Source organism: Sorghum bicolor, chromosome 2 (assembly GCF_000003195.3).
Source record: "Sorghum bicolor cultivar BTx623 chromosome 2, Sorghum_bicolor_NCBIv3, whole genome shotgun sequence".
NCBI lineage: Eukaryota > Viridiplantae > Streptophyta > Magnoliopsida > Poales > Poaceae > Sorghum > Sorghum bicolor.
The window spans coordinates 1,469,691-1,497,637 of NC_012871.2; the positions used below are offsets into that span (position 1 = coordinate 1,469,691).

Below are 27,947 nucleotides of genomic sequence, written 5' to 3' on the forward strand. Positions count from 1 at the left end.
ATACAGTATTGGTTTGTTCAGAAAGTCTTATTAGCTAGCTAGGCCCCTTTGCAACCAAAAAAAAAATGTTTTTTCTGGTCTTTCCTATGAAATTTAAATACAATTTATATATGTTAAATTCGTGTGTTTTTCTATGAAATTTAAATACAATTTATGTGAAATTCATGTGTTCCAAAAAAAGAGAGTATATTATGCCTTTGATTTTGAGGAAACATATAGTAGCACACAAACAAGTATACGTACTAGTTAGTGGGGATGACACCACACAACACGCAGCTGCCCTATAAAAGTAAAAGGTGTGTGCTCAATTTGCTGGCATTTCCCTAACAAAACTTATCTCCTAGATGGATATTCCAGCTGCACCATATGCATATGCCAAGTTGAAATGATGTCACTGCCCTAATAAGACAATGAGAGGCGCAGCCAATTCCTATCCATCTTCAAAGGGGGCATCCTATTTATATTTATACATATCTTTCTATGGTGTCCTTTTTGTCGTGAAGGCTTTTTTAACCATGCATCATGCATGCATGCTTGTCCTGAAATTTCCTTTGCTTGCAAAAGCTAACGGGTATATTCCAAATTTGCACGATGTCTACGATGAATGTCGAATCGTTTCTTGAGTGTCAATTCGAGTTTTGAGCATTGAGCCAGCCCTAGCATAGTTTAGACTATATATACCAAAAAGATACTTGGGCTTAGCCTGGATATTCGGAGCTCAAAGGATCAAGAGAAGGTGAATATCTCTTTAGTTTTAACACAAATAGTAAAATATTGAACGAATAGCATAAAACACAACTAAATATGTTTGATTAATATATATATATATATATATATATATATATATATATGCCAAACTAGCTAGTCTAGGCAATGCTTGAGTGCATGGGTTTATGCATCGTAGAGCTTAGTCTTGAGAGAGCAGCAGGCAATATTTAGCTATTTCAAGATATATATAGTCCTAAGCAAAGTGGTGGCCAGGCCATGGACATGTGTCAAATTAAGTGCTCACACAATAGGATTTTCAAACATCTTATCATCTTTCTAGTCCACAATAAAATTACCTAAGAAGTTTAAGGAATATAATAGTTCAAGAAAAATGAATAATATATTCCTAAGCACTTTTGATGAGATTTATAGTAGTGTTAAAACTTCAGTGACAATTAAGTTATCACTAGCATACACAATATAATGGCATATATTATAGATCAAGGGAGTATTATGATTCAAAATCAAACAATGGATGCTCAAGGCCACCACAATAAGTATCACATTCTTGTTTGTGTTAAATCCAGCTACTATCTATGAAAAATAATCATTAATTGTTTTAAAGAATAAAATAGACTAACAACCCACAAAAGAAACATGAGGTACTAGGCATCAAAATTCAACCAATACAAAAGACAATGGTGAAATCTAAAAAATAGAAGAACAATCGATGTAATTCAATATGTGCTAATTAATGTTTAATGTTTAGATTTTTTTTTACCATGCATATAACTGTACGCAACTAATTACGATGTCACTATCAATTATTTCAAATGCATTCAACAAGTCATCCAAGATTGAGTTTTTGTTTTTGCTTAAAAATATTGATGTTTACTCCTCTATCATCCTATAATTTCACATAAGTCATTAGCAGTACTCTAGGACCTACTTGGCAGAGATCCTGAGCGCAAATTTCAAGTTGAGAAGTGATTCTATGAATGAACTAGGAGACTACGAACTGAAAAAGTAGTTTGTTCTTGTTCATTCCACTTATAGAATCACTTTATTCAGAGAGTTTATTCTACAGAATCGCTTTTAGCCACAAAATAACTTCCCTTAGAGAATAACTTAGAGGATGAATAGTCACTAAAAATTAGGAGCAGGATGAGCTCTACCAAACATGAACTGAATATCGTCATTAAATTTGCCCTTCTTGATTTGAAATATTTTTTATTTTCTAAAATATGTATGAATTAAACTAATTCCTAAAATAATTTCCCCTTCTAGACTAGAGATCTTTTTTTATTTCAAAAATCTATAGCAACTTAATCCACTTTATAAAAATAATGATAAATTATACCTTCTAGATGTGGCCATACAAGGTTTCTTGAGTAGAAAGTACAGAATCTAAGTAATTTGTAGAGTAATTAATGTACTAAATTTTTTAAACGACACGTTTTTTTCCAATTAAACTAGTTCCTAAAATAATTTCCCTTTCAGACTTCAGATCTTTTTATTTATTTTCCAAAATCTATAGCAACTAAACTAGTTATAAAAAATAATGAGAAATTAGACCTTCTAGAAGGGGCCTTAGAAGGTTCCTTGAGTAGAGAGTTTACAATCTAAGTAGATTTATAGAGTAATTAATGTACTAAATTTATAAAAGGCCAGGTACTTTTTAAAATACGATGACAAAAGATTTGTCAAAGATCTTTATTATGAGTAAGCAAATCAATCTTGATCTAGTTTTTAAGAAAAAACGACCCGAAGGCATGCCAATATGTCATGGGACTTGTCCCTAAAATAATGTTAGCCAAACCTTAGTATCCTAGAAACACAAGGGATATTTATACATGACAAAGAATCTACTAAATATGTAAAAAGATTATTTCTTTTTCAAAACCCAGATAGAAGCTTCATCGTACGATTTTATTAGGAGTAAAAAAGAGCCAACTTTGATCTAGTTTTTAGGCGAAATTGAAGCCGAGAATTGGCTAATATGTCATTGGACTTGTTTATAAAATGTTAGCTAAACCTATATTACAAGAGAAAGTAAAAATACTAAATTTTAAATACCCTAGAAACACAAGAGGTTTCTATTAAGACAAATAATGTACTAAATCTATAAAAGATTGTTTATTTTCCCAATACAATGACAAGTTTCATCGTAGGTTTTTATTAGGAGTAACAAAGAACCAAATTTGATCCAGGTTTTTAGATGAAACCGAGCCCCAAAATAGGCTAATACACCATTGGACTTTTGTTTATGAAATGTTAGCCAAACCTTTATTATAAGAGCAGATTTAGTACTAAATTGAAATATCCTACAAACACAAGGGATTTTCCTATACAACAAATAATGTACTAAATCTAATGACAGAAGTTTCGTCATAGGTTTTTATTAGTAGTAAAAAGGAACCAAGATTGATCCAGGTTTGAGATGAAAGTGATCTTGAAAACTGTCTAATACATCTTAAGCTTGTGTTATGAAACGTTGGCAAAAACCTTTCTTACAAAAGCAAATATAGTACTAAACTAAACACATCCTACAAACATAAGGGGTCTTATATGACAAATAATGTACTAAATGTTTAAAAGGTTATTTTTTTCTGAAATGGTGACAAAAACTTCGTCTCACTAAGAGTAAAAAAGAGCCAAGCTTGATCTAGGTTTTGAGATGAAATCGAGCCCGAAATCAAGCTAAAACAACATGAGACTTGTTAAGAATTGTTAGCCAACCTTTATTACACATAAGGGCAAATATAGCACTAAATTTAAAAATGCTACAAATGCATAGGGTCTTTCTCTATGACAAATAATGTACTCCATCGTTCCAAATTATAAGTTGTTTTGATCTTTAGTACATCGAATTTGTTATGTATCTAGACATAACATTATTTAGATACACGTTAACTTATAACGGAGGGATACTAAATCGCTAGTAGTTTCTTCCAAAATGATGACGAAAGTTTTGTCGTATGCTTTTATTATAACTGATAGAGAAACAATCGTTGACCCGGTTTTTTCCTAGTGTAACCAAGCTTGAAAACCCGCTAATGGGCTAGATGCATTGGACTATATTTTATCAAATGTTAGCCAAAACTTTTTTATTATTACATGTAAGAGTATATATAGCACTGAAAATATACTACAGACATAAGGGGCCTTCCTGCAAATATTCCAATGGACGTGAAAACTCGTGCTTGTTGATTCCTAGATTCTACCACTCCATCTTCAGTTTTTTTTCCTCCTCTGCTCGGCTCCCCTATAAATGGAGCTCACCTTCCACGACCTCCCTCCGTTCCCATCCGCCGCCCGCGCACTTCTCCCTTCCGGCACACAGGACACCACCGTAGACAGATTCATCGCGACGATGGGGCTCGACGTCGTGGAGATCGGGATGGGCGCCGATTTGAGCCTGGATCTGAGGCACTTCGCCACCAAGGCCGTGAGGCAGAGCAAGGACGACGCGCCTGCGCCGGACATGGACGCCTGCATCCGCCGCCTCGAGGAGGAGCGGGGCAAGATCGAGATGTTCAAGCGGGAGCTCCCCCTCTGCGCGCGGCTCCTCGCCGACGGTGAGCGCGCACCTACCTCTTCCCCCTTTTTTTCTCACCTGTGATTCTTTTTCCTTTCGCTTCTTTTCCATTTTTGGGGGGCGGTTTTTTCTTACGCGGCGATGCGGTGGCGTGTGCGCAGTGATTGATGTCATGAAGGAGGAGGCCGGTAAGAAGACGACGAAGAGAAGTGATCGCAGCCTGCCGGCGGCGGAGGAGGACGAGGACGGCGCCGCTGGGGACAAGAGCAAGTGGATGAGCACGGCGCAGCTCTGGACGGGCGATTCCGGCCGGGAGGACGCGGAATCAGAGGTACGGCACGATTCGATCACCGATACGGCGACTTGAATGCTCACCGGGGACAGGATCTGGGGGGTGTCTGGTGCTCGATTGTCGGTAGCCTAAAAGTTTGGAGCTTTGCGATCGCAGAAGCAAGACAAGGGGAGGAGTTTGCCGGAGGCCAAGTCCCGCGGCGGCGCTCTCTTGCCGTTCAAGGCTGCTGTGGGCTCCGGCGCGCCGGCGTTCGCGTCGCTCTGCTTGAGAACGGACGACAAGGCTGCGCGCGTCGGGATGCCGGATCTGTCCTTGCTGTCGCCGCCGGCGACCAAGAGCGCCGCCGAGGAGAGCCGGCGCCAGGTGGTGGGGCTTGCGCAGGCAGCAGCGAGGGCGGCCGCCATGGCGCCAGCTGCCCCTGCGCTTGGCCTCCAGTCCCAATCGCAGCAGCAGACAGCTCAGCAGCAGCAGCAGCAGGCAAGGAAGGTTCGGCGTTGCTGGTCGACGGAGCTGCATCGCCAGTTCGTCGCCGCCTTGAATCAACTCGGTGGCCCCCAAGGTGAGACTTCTTCTTCAGATACCAAATTCACAATTTTTCTTGCCAGTTTTGGGCACCAACATGTTAGTATTGCCTAATTGCTCGCCATATTAGAAACATAAATTTGGAATTAATGAGTTCATTCATTCATGCCGTGTCTGCAGTTGCCACCCCGAAGCAAATCAGGGAGCTGATGAAGGTGGATGGCCTAACAAACGACGAAGTCAAGAGCCATCTTCAGGTTAGCAATCCAGCAGCTCCCCTTGACATTCATCCATCTCATCTCTGGTAGATGAAGATTCATTGCCCTTGTCTGTTGTGAGAATTGCTGACATGGATTCTCTGATTCTGATGTTTCTTCAGAAATACCGGCTGCACAACCGAAGGGCGCCTGGATCAGGCGTGGTGAGCCAGCCGATTATGCTCGTGGGAGGGCTCTGGATTCCCCAGGAGCAAAGCAGCTCTCAGTCTGGGTCTCCCCATGGGCCCCTCCACTTCTCCACCGCCTCAGGCATCGCCGTCTCGTCGGCGGCCACCGTCAGCTGCGAGGAGGAAGATGGCCGGTCAGAAAGCTATGGCTGGAAATGATGAAGAGGCTGCTGCTGGTGCATCATCCGTGTCTGTTCAGAGAGGGGAGGGTTTTGGCATGGTGGATCGCCATGACCGAGGCCACCAATTGCAGCTTCAGGAATCAGGAGGGGACTTGGGAGTAGTGTAGCTATCTGTACACATACATAGTTACATACAGGGAGATGAGATGAGATCGGGCCTTGAGCGCTCGAGATCAAACTGATGGTGCGTCGTTGTCGGGTTTGTACATCCCAAAGAGATGATACTAGTTACAGTTTTGAGGCTTGCTAATCCATGTTTCGGGCAGAGCTACAATTTTCGCCCCGAGAGAGTTTACCCATATCCGTCGTTGTCAATTATCATCATCTTTGATTCTTCTTTTCGTTGAATAAAATGTTTCTGCTGTTCATCATGGATTGAACAGTTAAGCTTAATGGCTACAGTCAATTTCTGATTGTGCTAGTTTTTTAATAAAACTTTTTTGCTGTTGGTGCTGGAATTGACATTTAAGTTGAATTGTTGCAAGTGCATGCTACTCAATTTCTGGTTGTGCCATTTTTTTCTGAATAAAATGTTTTTGCTGTTCGCCGTGGAATGAACAGTTAAGTCGAATTGTTTGTAAACAAAATATTTTTGCCTGTTCGTCGCCGAGTGAGTTGAATTGTTGCTGGTACATGCTATCCAGTTTCTGGTTGTGCCTTTTTCTGATAAAAGTACTTTTTGCTATTTGTTGTGGAATGGACAGTTAAGTTGAATTGTTGCAAGCACATGCTGTATTCAGGTTATGCTTCTAGAGTGCACCTATGTTTTTTTTTTTTGGTTCTGTTACTGTTGTAATGTGGTGGGTAACAGTATCTCCGTGGCTTTCCAGATGCATATCATTCAGGTCCAACTGAAAGGATGGAAGGAAGGAAAAATCCTGCTGAAATATTCCTATTCCAGCTCCAGCATTGAATAGAAACTTTGGATGCTGTCCTTGGAACTTGAGGGGTGGTCCTGACTGAAATCCTGATAACCACTCACCAACAAACATGTTGTTACTGTTACTTTTCCTCATCATCAACAACATGTTCCTGTACTGTGTGTACTCTCTAGAAGTCATCAGTTTTTTTTTACAGAAAAAGAGAATGAACTGGAACTGAACTGAACTGACGAAACAGAGCACGGGCACGGCAGCAGCCTTTCTCTGTTCCTCCCCTGCCTTCCCCCAACCGTCCGGCACCGGCACCAAGAAAAGAGAGAGACTGCTCCGGCCGGCCGGCTGGCCGGCGGCTGCAGGTGAGCCGTTGCCCGGAGCCTCGCACAGTGGCGACGCACGCCAAGAACCTCACCGTTGCTGACGGCGGGCGTTCTTGGCATGCAGACCTCCTTCCTCTCCGTACTGCAAGCCTGCATGCGGTGCACGCTGCCGGCATTAACAACTCCGGCGTCCCTGTCGCTGCCGGTCAGAGTAATGTTTGTATAGTGGCCACTGGGTCCCTGTGTGCTCTTATCCACAGCGAAGCGTCTGGAGGATATTCTCCAGGCATTCCCCGCGGCTACTTTGAACATGTCTGACACTGTCACTCTCTCCGTGTGTCACTCAGCGTCTCTTCAGTCCTTGATCAACTTTATTAATTAGCACTAGCTCGCTGCTGACTGTGCAAAACTCCGACATGTTATGTTAGTGAGTTCTTCGCAGGATTGAGATTCAGACTCTCAATCTCGTCCTCGTTACACCGGTTTTTTCCATGGCGCAGGAATTAACCAAAACAGGTTAAAATCAAAGAGGACCTACACCTACATAATCAGAATGGAGTGACACAAGGTGTGGGTGAGTGAGTGTCGGTTTCAGTCGGTTTTCACCGCGGATCCCCGTGAAATCCTCTCTAAGACGGAGACGGAGGAAGCAGCAGTGTACAGCGACAGAGAGAGACGATGTGGAATGGAATCTTCCTTTGGATGAACGGCCTCGGTGAGGCTCTGAATATTCCCCGCCGTTGATGGATCGGCGCGGCGGCCTGTCACTTTCGACAGAGAGAGACTGAGGGTGGACACTACCGGACAACCCAATGTTCAAACCAAAAGCTCGTCGGAATCGGAATCGGAATATTATATTCCGTCTTCAATTATTTTCTCACGTATGATAAGGCCTTTGCTTTAGGAAGTTAAACTTTATTTCACGAATGTTTCAATATTTGTATGGAGTATTAAATATAAATTATTTGTGAAATTAAAAATATAGTTAGAGAGTAATTTGCGAGATGAATCTTTTAAGTCTAAATAGTTCATGATTAGACAATTACCAAATAAAATGAAAATACTATAATAGTTGTTAAACTTTAACACCAACCAAACACCTCCTAAATATGAGAAGAAAAAAGTGAGGGGATATTCGTTTCTGACTGAGAAACGGCAAGATATGATCTTCTTGTTTCTACCCTAGCTGCTGGTTCCATGATCATGCATGCTCCGGCAAGGAACAAGGAAGCGTAGCTTCCTATAAATATTCTTTTTGTTCATTGCACTTAGTGCAAAATCATATTCATACTCATTGCACTGGTGCAAAATCATTTTTTTTACGCATTGCTCTGCTGAAAAACACACGTTGCCGTGTGCCTGTGCTTCTTACCTTCTGATCCTCCGTTTTTTCCCCGATAAACAGCGGCTCGTTTGAACGCAAGAATTTCATAAGAATTATACAAAAATTCACATGATTCCGTTCATTTCACATGAAAATACTGAAGACAGACAGATTTTCTACGTGTCAGATTTTCTCGAACGTGGGGCGGAGTGGCGCGTCCACCCATGGCTGGCTCCCTGGCGAATTTTTTTTTTATTTTTAGCCCAAATTTAAAACATATTTCAAATTTTATTTGCTTTTGAAAATATTTTTAAAACTAGGCCGTTTGGACCCGCCACCATGCATGGCGGGGCAAATCCACAGAACCCCGCCATGCATGGCGGCAGGGTACTACTGCTGACATGGCATGGTTCAGAGGGACATCTGCTGACGTGGCTAACACGTGGCGGGGTACGTGGCAAATAGTACCCCGCCACGCATCATGGCGGGATGCAACCCCGCCGCCCATCATAGCTGTCTGACAAAATGGCACACTCCTGGTTTCTCTGTGTTTCCTGGTGGTACTTTCGTTCATTTGTAGTAATTATTGACTGTAATTTGCACTAGTTATACAGTTTGCCTGTAAATCACGAGTCAAATTTTTTAAGACTAGTTACTTTATAATTAGATAAATTTTATTAAATAAAAATGAAATTATTATGGTATTAAAATCTAAAAAATTTTTGGATCTAAACAAGGTCAGGCCATACTGTATATGCCTGGAGAGAGAAAGAGGAGCTGCGCATGCAAATAGGCAAAGTGACAGTCTAGGGTGTTGCGCGTTGTTTAGTTCCAAAAAATTTTGCAAAATTTTTCAAATTTCTCATTACATAAAATCTTTAGATATATTTCTAACTTCAAATAAATTTATTAAAAATTAGATTTAAATATCTATATAATGATACTAATTTTATATTATAAATATTAATATTTTTAATAAATATTTAATCAAAGTTATTTTTCAGAAGAAAAATAACCATTTAGGAACGGGAAAACTGCACTGTGCGTACAGTGCTGCTGCTGCTCTACAGTGCTGTAGGTACAGTGCTGCTGCTGTGTAGCAGCACGCGCGCAGTCGCGCACAGTGCTGCGCGCACAGTGCGGCTGCTGTAGTTTCCTGTTCGTAAATATCTGTTATTTTTCTTCTGAAAAATAATTTTGATTAAATATTTATTAAAAATATTAATATTTATAATATAAAATTAGTATCATTAAATAGATATTTAAATTTAATTTTAAAAGAAATTTATTTAAAGTTAGAAATATACGTCTAAAGATTTGATATGACGAGAAATCTGAAAAATTTTGCAGAATTTTTTTAAAAACTAAACAAGGCCCAACACGCTATACTACTGTCATTTGCCTCTCACTTCCCCACGCGGCCAGACCCCTCTCTCTCCACGCATACACCTGGACTGTTTAGATCTAAAAACTTTTTAGATTTTAACGCTGTAGCAATTTCATTTTTATTTAATAAAAATTATCTAATTATAAAGTAACTAGGCTTAAAAAATTTGACTCGTGATTTACAGTCAAACTATATAATTAGTGCAAATTACAGACAATAATTACCACAAATGAACGAAAGTACCACCAGAAAACACAGAGAAACCAGGAGTGTGCCATTTTGTCAGACAGGGAGCACCCCGCCATGATGGGCGGCGGGGTTGCATCCCGCCATGATGCGTGGCGGGTACTATTTGCCACGTACCCCGCCACGTGTTAGCCACGTCAGCAGGTGTCCCTCTGAACCATGCCATGTCAGCAGTAGTACCCCGCCGCCATGCATGGCGGGGTTCTGTGGATTTGCCCCGCCATGCATGGTGGCGGGTCCAAACGGCCTAGTTTTAAAAATATTTTCAAAAGCAGATCTAAAAATAAAAAAAATTCTCCCTGGCCAACACCTCCATAACATCAAGAAAAAGAGAAGAAAGGGAGAGTTTCATTGACAGGCAGGTCCTATGTGTCGGTGGCTATGAGAAGGAATTTGAAGATCTTTGTGTTAGGTGTAATTGCTAGTGTGGAAACACAAATTTAGGACAACAAAAATAGAGGTGAGCATCCAAGTAGAAAATAGGATCACTGGTAAGTTGCTCTCATATGACTGGATAGTGCTGGATGCTTAAAACACACATGTTATAGGCCATATTCTTGGGATACAAGTGAAGTGACTACGTGGCACAATGGTAATAAAGAGAGAGATGACCAAATTTTTATTGGATTCAAAATGAATTGTATGGGATAAAACTAGAGCACATTGTTTGTAAATAAATCTTGGAAACCGAAGAAACTTCCCATGAGATTGACCTCATAAGGTTAAAAAAAATCTAATAAATTGAGCTAATCACAACTTGTCCGAGTCGTAGTTGAAGGGTCTCCATAACTGTTTTTGTGGTGTGTGGATATAAATAAATAAACCAATGGAACTTCAAACCGTTCGCTGATCCGAAAAATCATAGCTAAAAATAATACCGCTAACAAAAAAAAATATAATTTATAAGACAAGCGAACCTTTTTTTTTTAAAGGAAAAGACAAGCGAACCAATTGAACAGCCCTAACCAATAGGGCTGTGAGAGCCTGGCACACAAATTCATCGGCCGAACCTCTGGCCCATATAGGTAAACTATGTACAGATTGGGCCGAGCAAGTAGTTCGTATGTTGGGCCGAGGAAGCCGAATCAGCCCATTAATCCATCATCATTAGGGATGAAAACGGTACAAATATTTTCCGATCGTATTCGAGACCGAATTCGTTTAGAGAAGTTTAGATCTGTCTATATCCGAGTCTGAATATTCAACATCCGATACTGTATCCGTGTCTGAATAAGCCTGACGTTCAACGAGCTTACCAGCAGTGCTAGCGTTAAGCTGCAACGAACCACGTCTTATTCTTTTTTTTTTCTTTAAAAAGGAGGAGTTTAGTAACAGACTCACAGTGGTGACAATGATGATGATACTGGAAGGACGGAGAAGACAAAAGTAACCGTTCAAATGTGCTGAAAGTGGTAACGGATACTATGTGTATGTCGTGAGTATGTGTACACAAGCAGGAGGATATATATTGGTAATAATAATAACAATGATGGTGAAAGGTGATAGTCAGTCACGCTCCCACGCTAAGCATGATTACACATGAAGACCGCGCGTCACTTTTATCGGTTAATCTATCACCCCAGACCGACCGTCCTAGTGCCATAGTACAGTTTGCTAGGGTTTTGTCGTCTGGTCGGTGTCGAGCTTCGTCACAAGTAATAAGGTTATTACGTAAAAATACAACGTTGTGAATAAATACACAGACATGTAAAAAGCTTGGCTACACTGATACTCCTTCCGTGTCGTTGTAAACTATATATATATATATATAGCTAATTTTAGCTTTGTTCTGAGCCAGACATATCTGGACTTTTTGACTAATTTTTTTTTGTTTTTGAAAAAAAATTGAACAAATGGAATACTAAGGCCTTGTTCCCAAAAACCCAAAACTTTACAAGATTCCCCATCACATCGAATCTTGCGGCACATGCATGGAACATTAAATATAGATAAAAAAGATAACTAATTGTACAGTTTACTTGTAAATCACGAGACGAATCTTTTAAGTCTAGTTTCTCCATGATTAGATAATGTTTGTCAAATATAAACGAAAGTGCTACAGTGTCAAAATCCAAAAAGTTTTTTTTATCTAAACAAGGCCTAAATCAATGCACGGTCAAAGAAATATTCCATGCATGTTGGTTTTCGATGAAAAACTGATGTAATGTTATAGACGTACTGCCATGTTTTACTACAAATTATAAAGCTATGTAACAATTTGATGTAATAAAACTACTGTGACTTGAGAGGCTATCAGGCTATGATTATCTTGGACCAACGGAAATGCGGGGTAGAGGATTGAAGAAACTCCGATATGAGAGCCAATGTGAATCATGTAATAATTAGTAGTACGTGCCAACGATTTTAAGATGTGGCAAATCAGAAGGCTTGACAACCAAAGGCTTTTCTCTCTAGAGATATATGCCGTGATCGCCGGCACACATCGCGGCGTGTTTCCATTTGGATCAAAGGAAAAAGGGACTAAAAGAAAAGAAAAGGGAAAGCATATCAGGCAGACATACTCTACAGTCTACTACTCCGTAGGAGTACTCTAGTGCTAGTAGTGGCCTAATAAAAAGGCCCTGCAGTTTCTAAAAATTTCTTTCATCCTATTATATCGAATCTTTAAACGTATGTATAGAACATTAAATATATATAAAAAATAATTAATTATATAATTTATATGTAATTTATGAGATAAATCTTTTAAATCTAATTAGTTTATGATTAAACACTAATTACCAAATAAAATAGAAATATTATAAGAGCTAAATCCAAAAATTTTGAAGAAGCAAAAAAGAAAGAAAACAAATACAGTAAAGAAATGCCAATAGAGGCATAGAGGCCGGCGGACACGGTTCAGCGGCCACATATGCATGCAGCCATAGTCTAGCTAATCAAAGCTCACTGTCACTGTCAGTCAGTGTCATGGATCAGCCTTCATGTTCGAGCTTTAGGCAGCCACTACACAAACACCCCACGTTTAAACAACTAATCCTACCATCAGTCAGCACTTAAGTAGTATAATATAATCCTGTGTGTGATGTGACCACGTGTATATACCGCCGCATGCAGCACACTTCTTTAGGCTTTGTTTACTTTCAAAATTTTTTTGCAAAATATGAATAGTGACACTTTCGTTTGTATTTGACAAATATTGTCCAATTATGGACTAACTAGGGTCAAAAGATTCGTCTCGTCAATTTCGACCAAACTGTGCAATTAGTTTTTATTTTCGTCTATATTTAATACTCAATGCATACGTCTAAAGATTCGATGTGACAGGGAATTTGAAAAATTTTACAAAATTTTTTGGAAACTAAACAATGCCTTAGTCATGCGTTCATAATATATGCTACTGCATACATACAGTATGTAATAAATAAAATAGTACTGCAGATACGTAGTGGAGTACTGTATATATCATGCTTGCATGTGCAGCTAATTAACCAACCTCTGTAGCCTCATTCCACTGTCAGTTACTACTTGCCGCATGATACTGCAGATTACAGACGGCTAGATATATATGCATCTATTTTTCATTTTCATTTTCTCCTACTAGAACATGCATGCATCATCTATTGACAGGCTGACTAGCAGTTCCTTAGCAGCTGCCGCACTGTCCCACCGTCACTCTCTCAAGCTAGGTAAGTTTAGTTTTCGACACATATATAATCTTGTCTACTACACATACCTTTTGATGAGTCTTTTAATTTATCAGATTAGTGATGTATTTTTCATGAAAACTACGACGCTTCAAAGACAAATTTACTTGTACTCACTCCGTTCTTTTTTCATGTCGTGTAGCTTTGTCTTAAATGAAACATCTTTAATTTATCTTTAGTTTTTTTGGACTCCAGCGAAAAAAAGTTGTAGTGAAAGATGAATTTAATTGAAGAAGTATAGCTAATACAATTTTTTTAGACTCCAACAAGAAAAGATGATATTTTGAAAATTTCAATGGAATTTCACCAAAATTGTAAACACCCAACATTAAAAACTTGTATGACAAAAACCTTATCCGGAAATAGAGATCCATAGCAGAGGGTTCTCTCCGGTAACGTCCACAACCTGCATAAGGCCTTGTTTGGATGTTATCGGATTCACCTCAATCCACATGTGTTGGAGTGGATTGGGGTGGAATTTAGTTCAAGTTTCACTCCAATCCACACCAACACATGTGGATTGATGCAAATCCGACTACATCCAAACAAGGCCTAAAGTGGGTGTAGGACCGAGAGCATATACCATCTAACAAAATGCACAATATGTGTAGCATTTGCATGCAATAGATGGTAGGGTGGGGTGGATCTATCATCGAGTCGATGATGGGAGGGGGGAGGGGCTCGAGCCCCCTACAGCAAAGCCCCCAAGCATATAATGTATTTTTTCATGGTTTGTTTTTAGAGCATTACTTCACACGCTTCGGGAGAAAAACCGTGCTCTTGCACAAGATGTGGGATTCCTCGAGTTCCGCTGTTCGTTTCATCTTCAAACTTTGAGGTTATCTTCGTGACATGTATCTACCTCCGTACCGAATTTCATCCCAATTAGAGTTGATTATTTTCTTCTGTGGTGAGTGTTCCACTTATCACAGGGACATCCAGTCATCAGTTGGCTTCAGGACACTACCCGCGTGTTTTAGGGGGGGGGGGGGGGTTTCATTTGGGACAACAGCCAATTTCGAAAGAAATTTCAGTTGGCCACATTCACCCCCTCCATGGTTGCCTATTTGGTCCTTGAGTTAGGAATATTGTATTTAGGTTAAATGACATGTAAAAAGTAGTTAAAAACCGTAAAACTCTGACACAAATGTAAAATATGTTTCAAATGATTAATTGGTCGAAGAGTTAGCATATATCTTCTCCACATAAATAAAAATAATAAGTAGTACTAACTTGAGAATTCATGATTATCGATCCACACACTAGTGCTAAACATTTCAGAGCTTCAATATAGCTAGTGTTATCTTTTTAATTGCGAAGCAATATAAAACAATAAGGCCCCATTCATTTGACTGGAAATGAGCCAAGGAAGAATTCCAAGCGAGTACGGGATTAATTTCTGGCGTCTCAAAGCCTCAACCAAACGAGCCCTAAAGCAACTTAGTTAATTGTTCATCATTCATGGAATCGTGGTCCCATAGCACTGAAGATGCACCATTTTTTTTTGCCCCCTTTACGCCTTTTTGCACTGTTGTTATTGGTTACATGTGAATCGATTGTCTTCCAAGCTAAGTATAGCTAGCTATAGAATAGAATGATGTATCTAAATTCTAGAACATTCTTTCAATGCCACAAAAGAAAAACATGCACTTACACTTTAAATTCCATTTAGATATATATTGACACGGTAACACTTTGACTAAAAAATATTTATAAAATAACAATATGGTCTAAGCTTTTATTAATATGGTGGTATAAAATGTTTCCATAATGAATCTATATAGATTTTCTTGTATAGTTTGACTTGTGTTTTCAGCATTTAATTTTAGGATCCTAAGTTGATACGGACGTGTAGTAGTAATTCTCGTCACCTTTTCTGTACGTAGTACGATGGTGTCGATTCACGTGTTGGGTGAGGCCTTGTTTAGTTTAAAAAATATGTAAAAAAAAATCAAAATTTTCATCACGTCGAATCTTAGGTACAAAGTACTAAATATATAAAAAAATAATAACTAATTCTATAGTTTTTCTGTAATTTGCAAGACAAATCTTTTAAGCCTAGTTAGTTCATGATAGGACAATATTTATCAAATACAAACGAAAATGCAAAATGCATAATGTAGCACTTTCATTTGTATTTGACAAATATTGTTCAATTATAAACTAATTAGGCTTAAAAGATTCGTCTCGCAAATTACAAGCACTGTGTAATTAGTTATTATTTTATTATATTTAATGCTTTATACATGCGCTGCAAGATTAGATGTGACAGAGAATCTAAAATTTTTTGTAAAGTTTTTTTAGAACTAAACAAGGCTTTCTAAAACATTTTCAGATTTCTCGTCACATCGAATCTTGCGGCACATACATAAAGTATTAAATATAAATAAAATTAATAACTAAATATATAGTTTATCTGTAATTTGCAGATAAATTTTTTAAACCTAATGAGTCTATAATTAAACAATATTTGTTAAATACCGTATTTATTTTGTTTTTTTTTTGAACAGGCCTAGACAAGGCCCGAGACAGGAGAGAGGGGAGACAGGTTGTCCGGCGCTGTCCCTCTGTGTCCCGCTCCTCCGGCTTTCCGCCGCTGCCGGACGCGGAAACGCCCATTATCGCATTGTGTGTGTCTGCTCTGCTGTTCCTCTTCTCCTCGCCGCCGCCGGCCGGCCGCCCGCTTTGCTTTACCACCACCACCTCGCCCTCGCCTCCTCCCTCTTCCATTCAAAGCTCCAACTGAATACGCGTTTCCTTTCCGCATTGCAACACTCGAAAGCGAAAGCGAAAGCAGCTCCAGCTATAAAGGCTGCCTCCCTCACCATCTTCCCTTCCTCTCGTCCTGCTCTGCTCTCCACTCCACTGCCTGCTGCTGTGCTTCCTCCTTCCGCCAGATCTAGAGGATCCACTCTTCTTGCGCTCCGGCCGCGACAATGGCGGCACCTCCGCCCGCGCCATTCCTCCTCCTGCTCGCCGTGGCGGCAGCGTCACTCGCCGGCGCCGACGACCCCTACCGCTACTTCACCTGGACCGTCACCTACGGCCCCATCACCCCGCTCGGCACCACCCAGCAGGTACGCTCGCTCCTACCACATTCCATTCCTGTGAGTATGTATCTGAACTGAACCGAACCTTCACTCGCCGCCATTTCTGTTTCGTGGCATCGCATTCTTGTTCGTTCCGGTCCCCCAAATCCGCCATGCCCACTCAACTCACTCCCTCGCTCACCATGCTCTGTCTCCAACCACCTGCAGGGCATCCTGATCAACGGGCAGTTCCCAGGCCCACGCATCGACTGCGTCACCAACGACAACCTCGTCGTCACCGTCCTCAACGCCCTCGACGAACCTTTCCTCCTCACCTGGAACGGCATCAAGCAGCGCAAGAACTCGTGGCAGGACGGCGTCGCGGGCACCAACTGCGCCATCCCGCCGGGGGCCAACTACACCTACCATTTCCAGACCAAGGACCAGATCGGCACCTTCTTCTACTTCCCTTCCCTCGCCCTCCACCGCGCCGCCGGCGGCTTCGGCGCGCTCAACGTCTACCAGCGCCCCGCCATCCCCGTCCCGTACCCGCCACCCGCGGGGGACTTCACGCTCCTCGTCGGTGACTGGTACGCCGCCGCCTCACCCCACGTCGACCTCAGGAACGCGCTGGATGCCGCCACCGGCGGCGCCGCGCTCCCGCCGCCCGACGCCCTGCTCATCAACGGCGCGCCGTCCGGGGCAGCCACGTTCGTCGGGAACGGCGGCGGGACGTACCTGTTCCGGGTGTCCAACGTCGGGCTCAGGGCCTCCGTCAACGTCCGGATCCAGGGCCACGCGCTGCGGCTGGTGGAGGTGGAAGGGACACACCCGGTGCAGAACGTCTACGACTCCCTCGACGTCCACGCCGGCCAGTCGCTCGCGTTCCTCGTCACGCTGGACCAACCGCCGCTCGACTACGCCGTCGTGGCGTCCACGCGCTTCACCAACAACGAGTCCGAGCTCACGGCCGTCGCCACGCTGCACTACGCCGGCGCCACGGCCCGCGCGCCGGGGCCACTTCCTCCGGCCCCGGCTCCGTTCGACTACGGCTGGTCCCTGAACCAGGCGCGGTCCTTCCGGTGGAACCTCACGGCCAGCGCGGCGCGCCCCAACCCGCAGGGCTCGTTCCACTACGGCGCCATCCCGACGTCCAGGACGCTCGTGCTCGCCAGCAGCTCATCCGCGCCCGCCGGCGGCCGGAGGCAGTGCGCCGTCAACGGCGTGTCGTTCGTCGTGCCCGACACGCCGCTCAAGCTCGCGGATAACTACAACATCGCCGACGTCATTGACTGGGACACGCTCCCCGCTCGGCCCGACGCCGCCGGCGCCGGCGCGGTGGCGCCGCGTGCTGGGACGCCCGTGCTTAGGCTCGGCCTGCACGAGTTCGTCGAGGTCGTGTTCCAGAACACGGAGAGCGAGCTGCAGGCGTGGCACCTCGACGGATACGACTTCTGGGTTGTAGGGTGAGCGACCCATTCATTTCCGTTCTCCTCTGTCTGACAGTGACACCATTGACGAACAGAGCTCACTCTGAAAAACAAACACCATTGCCGACTTCCTCACCGGATTTTGTTTTCAGGTACGGCGATGGCCAGTGGAATGAGACGCAGCGGCAGACATACAACTTGGTCGACGCACAAGCAAGACACACAGTTCAGGTATGTAAAGTTTCCAGCTTCAAATCAAAGTAGATTCCTCAATCGAGAACGAACAAACTCTGAACTACTCTGAACATTGCTGAAACACTGAAACTGAACAATGGCAACCAATTGCCATGCTTGCGTGCATTGCATCAGGTGTATCCGAACGGGTGGTCGGCGATCCTGGTGTCGCTGGACAACCAGGGGATGTGGAACCTGAGGTCGGCGATCTGGGACCGGCAGTACCTCGGCCAGCAGCTCTACCTCAGGGTGTGGACGCCGCAGCAGAGCTTCTCCAATGAGTACGCCATCCCGACCGACGCCATCCTCTGTGGGAAGGCGGTCGGCCTTCCACACTGACAGAACAAGATTCCGCAGCATACTGCATTGTCCAAGGCTTTGGTTCGTCAGATTGTTCGTCGCCCGGTACATGTCGAGTAGAATAAACCATACTACTACTTATATATAGCTGAAAAATCAAGATTGATAGGTCACAGGAGTGTTTTGTTGTAGGCAGAACTCAAATGCGCTGCTCCAGTATTCTTTGATGGTGATGATGTATGTGATTTTTGTTCCTTGTAGTTTGCCTGTGGATAAGAAATACCTCAGGCAGCTGAATGTTGAAGGTGTCCAATGATCTTCTCCATGCATTGTTGATGAAAGATTCAAAAATATCTACAAGCTATGGTTTTAATTTAGATGTTTATGTTTATGAGATTGTGACTGTCAGTAAAAAAAGAGAGGAGTCTATAAAGCCAAAATTCAAGCTGCAAAATGGTGAACCAAACTCTAGAATTAGGTAGAAATAATGTAGCGGTTATAGTATTCTGAACTTCACTTCCATTGCGAGTTGAACAGTTCTTACTTACTTGCAAAGAAGCCCAAGAAACCTTGACAACAATCATCGAAGTTTACATAGCTTCAGAGGGGTCATATCTCATCCATTCATAGCATGCATAGCAGATGAATGAATTGCTATGGTACTTTCATGTTATCTAAGCCATTGAGATGTTAAGCGCTTTCAACTTCTGAAAAATAATGCTTAAAATTTCTGGTGTCAATTTTTTTAAATAAATAAATAAATAAATAGATTTTACATGTTTTGAAGGATCTGTTTGCAACTTGATATTTTTATAAGCAGTCTAGTTTGAATACCAAGACAAAACATAGAGAGAGGCAAAGCCGAAGGAGAATGCAGAGAAATATGTGAGATTTGCTTCCAGTGAATATGAATACAAAATCAAATATGTTCACATAGTTTCAAGTGCTCACCGTGGAACAAGATTGGCCTTGGCATATAATAATATATATAATAACGGCATGACTGTCGTGGCTTTACGAAAGAGGTTTTCATTTAGTAAGGAAACAAAAAATATATTTTTGTTAGGGATAACCAGTTGGAAAAATGACAAAGGACATCTCAAGAGCCCTTCTCTATTTAACAGGAAATATAACATCACCATAAAATCAGTTGATAACCTATAATATTTGAGAAAAGAGATAACAAATGCCAACACACGGCAAAATGGCTAACCTCACTGAATATTCGTCTCAGCTAATTAAGAACCAAATGTCCGTATACTAAATTACTAATAAAACCTTTGAAAATGGTCGCTTGACATACCATGTACTTGCTTAGCATGCAGAAGGTCATGTGCTGACCCGTGCACTCCTTGGTCTCTTTATGTTTTTTTATGGGACACAAAAGTGACCTGTGGATCCCTTGAAGCACTCTTTATATGGAGTAGCCTCTGTTGTCTTGCAATCCACTTCTTGGTAGTAATGTTTCTAACTACTAACTCGAGTGACTCCAACGCTCTCGCATTTGATAAGAAGAAGTTGACAAAGTCAACATGTGATTTGCTTCCTTGATAATTTTCCAGCACAATTTTCCTCAAACGGATGTTAAGGATGCCAATACGTTCCGGGTTCGTTTGATACCAAGCATTTTCCACACAAACACTTGTTGCCTGAAAAAGGATGTGAACAAGATATGGTGTCAATGGTCAGCCTAGCTTTAAAACAATCGTCAATATAAATAGTAAATGATCAAACATGTAGATTCATGCACACTTTGGCCATGGTGCTGCAGGGAGTCACCTTGATGTGCAACTTCTCTAAGTGGGGGAAGCACTTCAGTAAGTTAATAGCCGCATCCAAACAGAGTTTCACCCTAGATAAAGATAGAACCTTCACACTGTTTACTGCATCCGCCATGGTAACAACAGTCGATCCCTGGGTTAACAAGCATAGAACGGATTAATTAGAACATCCTGATCAAGCGAAGAAGGGACTTAATTGGATCATCCCTTCCCTTGTGAAGGCTGGTGAAAGTGAGAATTAATGGTGCCCATACCATACCTGAAGAAGTGTGGTGCCAAACTGAAGGCTAGGAGTGTTGTCACAGAGTTCCCCCAAAATCGCCAACCTTGGCGCGGAGATTACCGAGATGTTCATATGCGTTTTCTCTTTACACTGTAAATGTATTCTTTCCAGACACGGTGCGTCCTCGATGACGAGCTCGAGGCTTCTCCAATAAGAAGACACCTTGATGCTTCTGAGGCTAGGGGACACGATCTGCAACCGAGAGGAGACGTAGGTGGTGCCAATGAGCAGGAAGCTCTGCAGGACAGGGCAGCCGGCGAGCAACGCACGCAGAGCGCTCCCGGAGATGCTGACGTTGGAGAGGGTCAGGCTCTCGAGAACTGGCAAGAGCAGCGCGCCGCCGCCATTGCTGTTGTTTCCATCTGGGAAACTACAATCACCGAAGCTAGCGGCACGGAGCGTCGACGAGAAGCGGCGTAGTGATGGCGGCAGCGGAAGCCGAGGGTAGTGGTAGAACAGGAGGAGCTCCTGCAGGTCATCGAGGGCGGGGGAACGGAGCCAGGCATCCACGGCCGCCGTGGTGGGATAATGGTAGCTCGCGTAGCGAAAAGACATGGCGAAGCGGCGGCAGGGGCCAGGGTGCGCAGAGAGGATGCGGGAGACCTCGCTGGCACGGAATCTGGGGCCCAATGGGTCGTCGTCGTCGTCGTCGTGGAGGTGGAGGTTGAGAGGAGCGGAGCGCCATAGGTGGCGCCACCGGGAGGAGAGCAGCTGCGTGCGGGCGCCGTCTTTGGTGGGGAGAAGGGACACGATGTCGCCCAGGACGCCATCGGGGAGGCTGCTGATCCGGTCAACCTTTCTCGCTTTCATTTTCTCTGCTGTCGTGAGGACCCCCATGGCGGCGCGGCGCGGCGGCCGGTGGCGGTGGGGGTTTCGGGACGTCGTGAACTGGGATGATCACCAGCGGGCAGGAGGTCCAGTTATACGTACATCTGCTTTTTTTGGGCCCAGGATTCTGGTCTGGCCCAATCTGAGGCATCTGACCATATTTCTGGCCCAGCCCAATCCGTTTTTAGGCAAAAAAAAACAAAAAAAAAACTCATGAACGAAGTGGGAAATTGCTCAAAAATAAATGAACGAAGTGGAAAAAAAAGAAAATTTTTCTGTTACAGCACAAATAAAAAAAACACAATTATCTGTTACTGCAGGGAAAATTTGCTGCTACAACAGCCTAATTAGGCGCTTTAGTGATAGAAGAAAGATCATCCTGGGCATTCTACATAAAAGGCTTGTAAATGTGCATTACAGAGTCATTGTACTGATGATCTAAACAAGACTGTCTTGACTTCCACTCCTCAGCATGCCAGCAAATGAGAAGTTCATACATACCAAAGAGGAAAACTACAGAGACAAATCGACAACCCCGGTGCCTTAATTAGTCTTCGAGTTCTTCAGAAAGTCCTCCATATACGTGTGGATTTCCATGCGTATTTCCGGCCTAGCAAAGCTTCGTAGCACCTGGGACAACTCCTTGGTGACGCTTTCAGTAACCGGCTCGTCGAAAACTACCCTCATCTTTTCTAAGGAAGTCGCCCAATTGAACAGCTGCTTCACAAAAGTAACTTCATGTTCAGATCCTCTCATCCGAGTGACTTCTACTTCTTTGAGGCGATTCAACAACAAGTGCTCGGTTTCCCAGTTTTGGTGCTCATGGCAAATGCAACCTGGTGGGCATGTAGCTTGTGCCTGGAACAAGAAACACATTAAACTGTAACTGTAAGATTAACTGATATTGTAGGGTCGAACGGACAGACAGGAAATTCCAAAAACTGTCTGATTGCCCAAATATGCAAATCAAGGACGACAATAATTGCAAAAGGACTCATCCTGGATATCACTTTGAAGTTTGAAGCCAACAGATTGCAACAATATGACTGTTTTGACCTAAGATGGAAATCAGACAGTTTTTTACTGACTATATGATGTCAAAAATGTTCACGAGATTTTTTACTGACTACAGGGCTATTCTTATGCAATGGAAATATGGAACCTTTTACAAATTGGGGGCCTTTGCAAAATTGCAACTGTTTTTTTATGTACCAATACTTGCTAATATCTCCTAACCCCTGATTGTCAAGATCAAATTCCAATGTAACTATTCAGTTACTATAGAAGCACAGTGTTGTCATTAGTATTACAGAACGCAACTCAATTGTATTGCATAGTAGGATGGGAAGTATAGGTACAAATGCTGAAAAATCTATCATACTATGTGGCCATGGAAAGTCACAAAAGAAAATAAGGGTCATATATGACAATTGGAAACCCACAACAGCATATCATCTTAAGTAGTTCTAACAAGGTGGCCATTGCTCTCACCATGCAGGAAGTGGTTGCTATAACTTCACTGCCAGCATGAATAAAAAAGTTGCATGGCTAGTTCTAAGCCAGCAAATATTAGTCCCAAGCAAGTCGTATATCCTCAAAATTTGTGTTGGACAAACAGCCAACCAGGCATGCCATACTTGAAGTGAAGCTACTGTTTTTCCTAATTCAAAAATGAAAGGCTTAAATATGGGATGCCTTCACCCTTCAGTACTTAATTTTTTCTTCCTTGTCAATATAAGAATATTGTTGGATGGATTAAATAGACAGGAAATTGGAAAAATGATCTATGCAATCAAAGGCAGCACAAGATTTGCAAATGGATTCGTCCCAGACATTACTTTGAAGCCAACAGATTTCGGGCAATATGACTGTTGTTAGCTAAGAGAAAGTGGTACAGCAAACATGATGTCAATAATGTTCAAGAAGATTTTTTTGTGAAACAACGGCAGACAGACAATAATTCAATAAAAACAAATATTTTGAAACCTAAATAATAGAACACTCAGTCAAAACCGTAAACTATAGAGCACAGTGCTGGCATAGTCAATGTTTTTGAGGCGTTGTGGCGAGGCGCGGCACCCGACCCCCTTCACAACGCCTAGGCGTTTATGGCTGACGCCTAGGCGACGCCATACGCCTATTTTAGAATGCTACTCAACTATATTGCATAGCCCCAAAGGGAAGAGGTATAGGTGCAAATGCAGAAAAATCTGCCATACTAGGGAATAATCACACAAGCTATGTGTATGCATAAATACATACATATACATTACGAGATATATGAGCCATAACTTCCGGACAAAATATAGAACGAATGCCTAGGGGCACTAACAGATAAAGCCATGGTGAGCCAAGAAATACAAATGATAGCCTTACCTCCACCAAAGTAGGAGGAACAAATGACAGCATCAGCTTTTTGATACTAGAACACATCCTGAGAACATGGAATGCGCTGGCCCCAAAAGCATGTCCGTGTGCCAATACATTCAGGTGCAAAATCGTGATGTCCGGTAGCATTGTCATGTCTTCCATCATATAGTGATAGTCATCTGTGTCCTGCTTGTCCATGGGAAGTTACCAAAAAAACAGAAGGGTCATACTTGAAATTTGCAAAGAGTAACAGCATCTCATCTTAAGTAGTTCTAATAAGGTGACCATTATAGTTACCAAGCAGGAGGTGGTCAATATAACTTAAGTGCGGGTATGAAGAATAAAATTGCATAGCTAGTTCTCTACCAACATAAATCCTTTATAGTCCCAAGCAAGTTGTATATGACCACCACAATTTTGTTGGACAAACATCCAACCAAGCATGCCTGACTTGAAGTGAAGCTACAAATTCTTTTCAAGTTCAAATAGCAAAGACTTAAATATAGTATTCCTACTTAATTTTATCTTCCTTGTCCATGTAAGAATATTGTGCTGGTGTCAATTGCATCGATGCTCTAGGACACAGCTCTGATTGCATTTATGCCTTAGTTTTCAAATCCGTGCACAAGCAAGGAAAACATGTACGCACTGAAAATTCGTGTAAGAGAGGTACTGGACTTACCCACGGATAGGCCAGTCCGAGCGTAAGACATTCGATGACCCTGAAACGCCGCAAGAGACTTAAACAAGATTGGTTGTATGGAAAGCTGTGAGGCCCATAAACAATAAAGAAGAAAGGCCTCAGTAATCGAAGAAGTTTCATCTCGCCAAGATGGACGGAGCTTGGATCATATGGTTCCATCCACGCAAGGGTTGCCAGCTGAGGCGCAGTGATGCTGGCAACCGGTTGGCTCCGACTGTAGAAGAAACAGTGTGCAACTTGCAACTCCTCAAGAGCCGGCGCCACAATGTTGAGCTGCCGCAAGCCTTGCAGATCAGTGAGGACCACTTGACGGAGAGAATCGGAATGGATGGCGAGGTTGTCCAGCCCCCTGGCGTCACGGACGGTGAGCTTCTGCAGGCACGGGCATCGCGGCCAGGAAACCGCGTCACCGAGATCCCCCGGGCCGTAGAGCCGAACGCGATCCAGCCACAGCTCGGTGAGCCGAGCGAAGACGCCGGCAGGCGGCACGGCGAGGCCGAGGAAATCTAGGTGAAGCAAGACCTCCGTGGCGCGCTCCAGGCAGGGGAGCTCAAAGGCGCCCCTCTGCGCGGCCTCCTCGTCATCGCCTTCCTGAACGTTCCTCTCCGGCTCAGTATTATGAAATAAGAGGCTGCCGGAGAGGCGGCGCGCGGCGACGGGGAGCCAGGCCGACACGGAGTCGGGGTCCGCATCTCGGGTCAAGACGGAGAGGACCAAGAGGGCTGCCTCGTGAGCCTCGAGGGCGGGGCCGATCTGGCGGGGATCTTCAGCGTAGCCGAAGTGGAGCGCCGGGAGGAGGGCCCAGACGCGGCGCCAGCGGTGGGAGAGGACGCTGGTCCGCGTGGCGGCGCGGGTGCCGAGATAGCGGACGATGAGTACCAGGATGTCGTCGGGAAGCGCGCTGAGGCGGTCCTCGCTACCGGCGCCGGCGGAGGCGTCAGAGGAGAGCTTGGCACGCTTGGTGGCGACCTCACCGTCGCCGCCGCCGTCGCTGCCGCAGCAGCTGGGCCCCATGGAGCGGAACGGTGGGGATTGGATTTGCTTGGCGGCGACCTCACCGTCGCTGTCGCCGCCGCCGCAGCTGGGCCCCATGGAGCAGAGAGGTGGGGATCGGATTGAAAAGTCGCCGCCGCAGCATTTGTCCATTTTCATTTTCACGGGCGTTTCACCTCGGCCTTGTTTACTTCCACCCAAAATCCAAAAACTTTTTAAGATTTCCTGTCACATCGAATCTTTAGATATATGCATGAAGTATTAAATATAAATAAAAATAAAAACTAATTGCACAGTTTGGTCAAAATTTACAAGACGAATCTTTTGAGCCTAGTTAGTCTATGATTAGACAATAATTACCACAAACAAACGAAACTACTACAGTGTCCCGGAATTTTTTCGAGAAGAAACTAAACAAGGCCCTCTTTTACATACTAAAATTACTTTAGTTACTCTTCAGTAATTAGTGAGACTAAACTATTTTAACTTATTTTAGTTAATGTGTTTAAAAGCAAACGAAACCAAACATACTCTAATATACTTATTTCAAATAAAGAAAAGAACTTCCAACAATTTTTTTGATTTATTAATTACCAAAAGCCCACAACCAGTTTTCTTATTTTAATTAGAGTTTATTTTAATTTTGCATGTCTAATTTTTCAAGCAAAATTTTGACATTAGTCTTAAATCAGAGCTTCTGTATTTTTCTAAGGATATGCAAGACTTATCTAACTATTTTTTAGACGTGCCTAATGTGTTAACTATTTTTTTATGTGACTAAGTCACACACGGCCGTGCGTTAGACTGTGCACCCGCACGTCCACATAGCACTGTGCTTCTTAGTCACAAAAAATGTCTTCTTCCTCCTTGACTCTAGGGTTCTTGCTCATGTAGCCACCCACTGCCTCTGTTGTCGCGAAACCCAAGCTCACCTATGGTGCCACCTTCTTTCCCTCTTGCCGCCATTGCCGCGCCCTCGCCCTGATCAGGCCTAGTCGCCTCCACTGCCGCCTAGCCTTCCTCCTCAAACCCCCTTCCCTTCTAAGCCCGTTGGATTTTGGGAAGAAGAGAGGTGCTTGCCGAAACCCTAACGCGTAAGGAGAAGGAGAAGAAGGCCTACCTCGGCGGATCCACCATGGCTGGTGAGTTCGACGCGAGTGGTGGTGGTGAGGCAGTGGGACACAGGTGAGGGAAGGACGTCGTTGTGAGGAGCTTGCCGATCGCTAGGGAGAGAGAGAGAGAGGGAGAGAGGAAAGGAGGAAGGGAGAGAAGGAGCGAGCGAGCGAGTGAAGGTGGAGTGTGGGCTTGCGTGTTAGGCTCCATTCGCTTATCTTATAAGCCGTACCTTTTCTACCAGCCATCATTATTTTTTCTCATAATATATCAGCGAATAGTATTTTCAGCCATGACTTTTCAGACAAGCGAATAGTCTTTGCCATTTTTTATTGTCTTCCTTTCGATATCTCACTCTCTCATCAAGCTAATCCTGACTGGTAGCCGTTTCCTTGTTATCATCCTTCTTCGTGCGAATTGACTTAGAGCACAACAGTGCACCTGCACTCAAGCATGGTGACAGCATAGGCAATGGAACCAACTAGAGAAGGGCACATAGACAATGAAGCCCATTGAGAAAGCCGTGTGTGGGAAGTGGCCAAGAGGTTGCACAAGTAGGTGTACAGGAAGTAGCCAAGAGGTTGCACACATAGACAATGAAGCCCATCGAGGAAGCCATGTACGGGGAGTGGCCAAGAGGTTGCACAAGCAGAGGAAAGGGAGGGAGGGGACACAACGGCGAAGGACGATAGGGAACATGGGGGCAGTTCTGGCCACCGGAGATGGAGTGTGGCTAGCGGTGATAATAGGGAATGAGATATATTTATCCATGTCCTAAATATCTAAATACCATCAGGTAGTTTACTAAGGTAAAATGGCTGCAGCTAGCAAGAAGGACGTGCCTATATTGGGCACTTCCAGCTTGTTCAGAAAGAAAACAAGGTTTCAACTTTCATAAACAAAATAAAAAATATACTAGATCTCAACATTGCTTTTTAAGACCTACTAGCATTTAGATGCATGGACCAAGATTAGATTTGACATTATAGTTGTGGGCTTCATGCCTTACCAAAAAGTCTGTGAGGAACCTGAACATACTAGATAGTAATAATGATATATTTGACGCTGATATATGAAAATTGCAAAAAAAAAAGTCAATAAACCCTAGCATGGAAAATAAGAATAGAAATCTCAAGAGTCTTCTCCACTTAAAATGAAATCTAACACCAAATTGTTTGACAAATTACAACATTGAACGAAAGCAGATAATTAGCAAATATCAACACATTAAAAAATGACTAGACCTTGTTGGATATTGGTGACACTGAGAACCAAATGAGTACTAATGAAACCTGTGAAAAGGGTCAGCTGATAAATCGTGTACTTGCTCGGCATGTCGGTCATCAATACACCCAGTCATTATGTTAGATACAAAG

General features: G+C 43.1%; 4 protein-coding genes across 4 annotated transcripts; 2 read left to right on the plus strand and 2 right to left on the minus strand.

Moving 5' to 3' along the window:
• LOC8059870 (transcription factor HHO2) lies at positions 3,920–6,093 on the plus strand. Its single transcript, XM_002459227.2, has 5 exons — positions 3,920–4,286; positions 4,408–4,577; positions 4,695–5,097; positions 5,241–5,317; positions 5,440–6,093. Exons 1-5 carry the CDS (start codon positions 3,980–3,982, stop codon positions 5,662–5,664), a joined length of 1,182 nt encoding a protein of 393 aa, XP_002459272.2. The 5' UTR covers positions 3,920–3,979; the 3' UTR covers positions 5,665–6,093.
• LOC8084276 (L-ascorbate oxidase homolog) lies at positions 16,128–18,877 on the plus strand. The gene is made up of 4 exons (XM_002459229.2): positions 16,128–16,584; positions 16,765–18,002; positions 18,119–18,197; positions 18,336–18,877. The coding sequence occupies exons 1-4, from the start codon at positions 16,444–16,446 to the stop codon at positions 18,537–18,539; spliced, it is 1,662 nt and encodes a 553-aa protein (XP_002459274.2). The 5' UTR covers positions 16,128–16,443; the 3' UTR covers positions 18,540–18,877.
• On the minus strand, positions 20,229–21,401 carry LOC8084277 (F-box/LRR-repeat protein At3g03360). The gene is made up of 2 exons (XM_021452545.1): positions 20,541–21,401; positions 20,229–20,414 (listed from the first exon to the last, which is right to left on the minus strand). The coding sequence occupies exons 1-2, from the start codon at positions 21,399–21,401 to the stop codon at positions 20,229–20,231; spliced, it is 1,047 nt and encodes a 348-aa protein (XP_021308220.1).
• LOC8059871 (putative F-box/FBD/LRR-repeat protein At4g03220) lies at positions 21,653–25,606 on the minus strand. The gene is made up of 3 exons (XM_021452148.1): positions 24,445–25,606; positions 23,769–23,948; positions 21,653–22,250 (listed from the first exon to the last, which is right to left on the minus strand). The coding sequence occupies exons 1-3, from the start codon at positions 25,555–25,557 to the stop codon at positions 21,936–21,938; spliced, it is 1,608 nt and encodes a 535-aa protein (XP_021307823.1). The 5' UTR covers positions 25,558–25,606; the 3' UTR covers positions 21,653–21,935.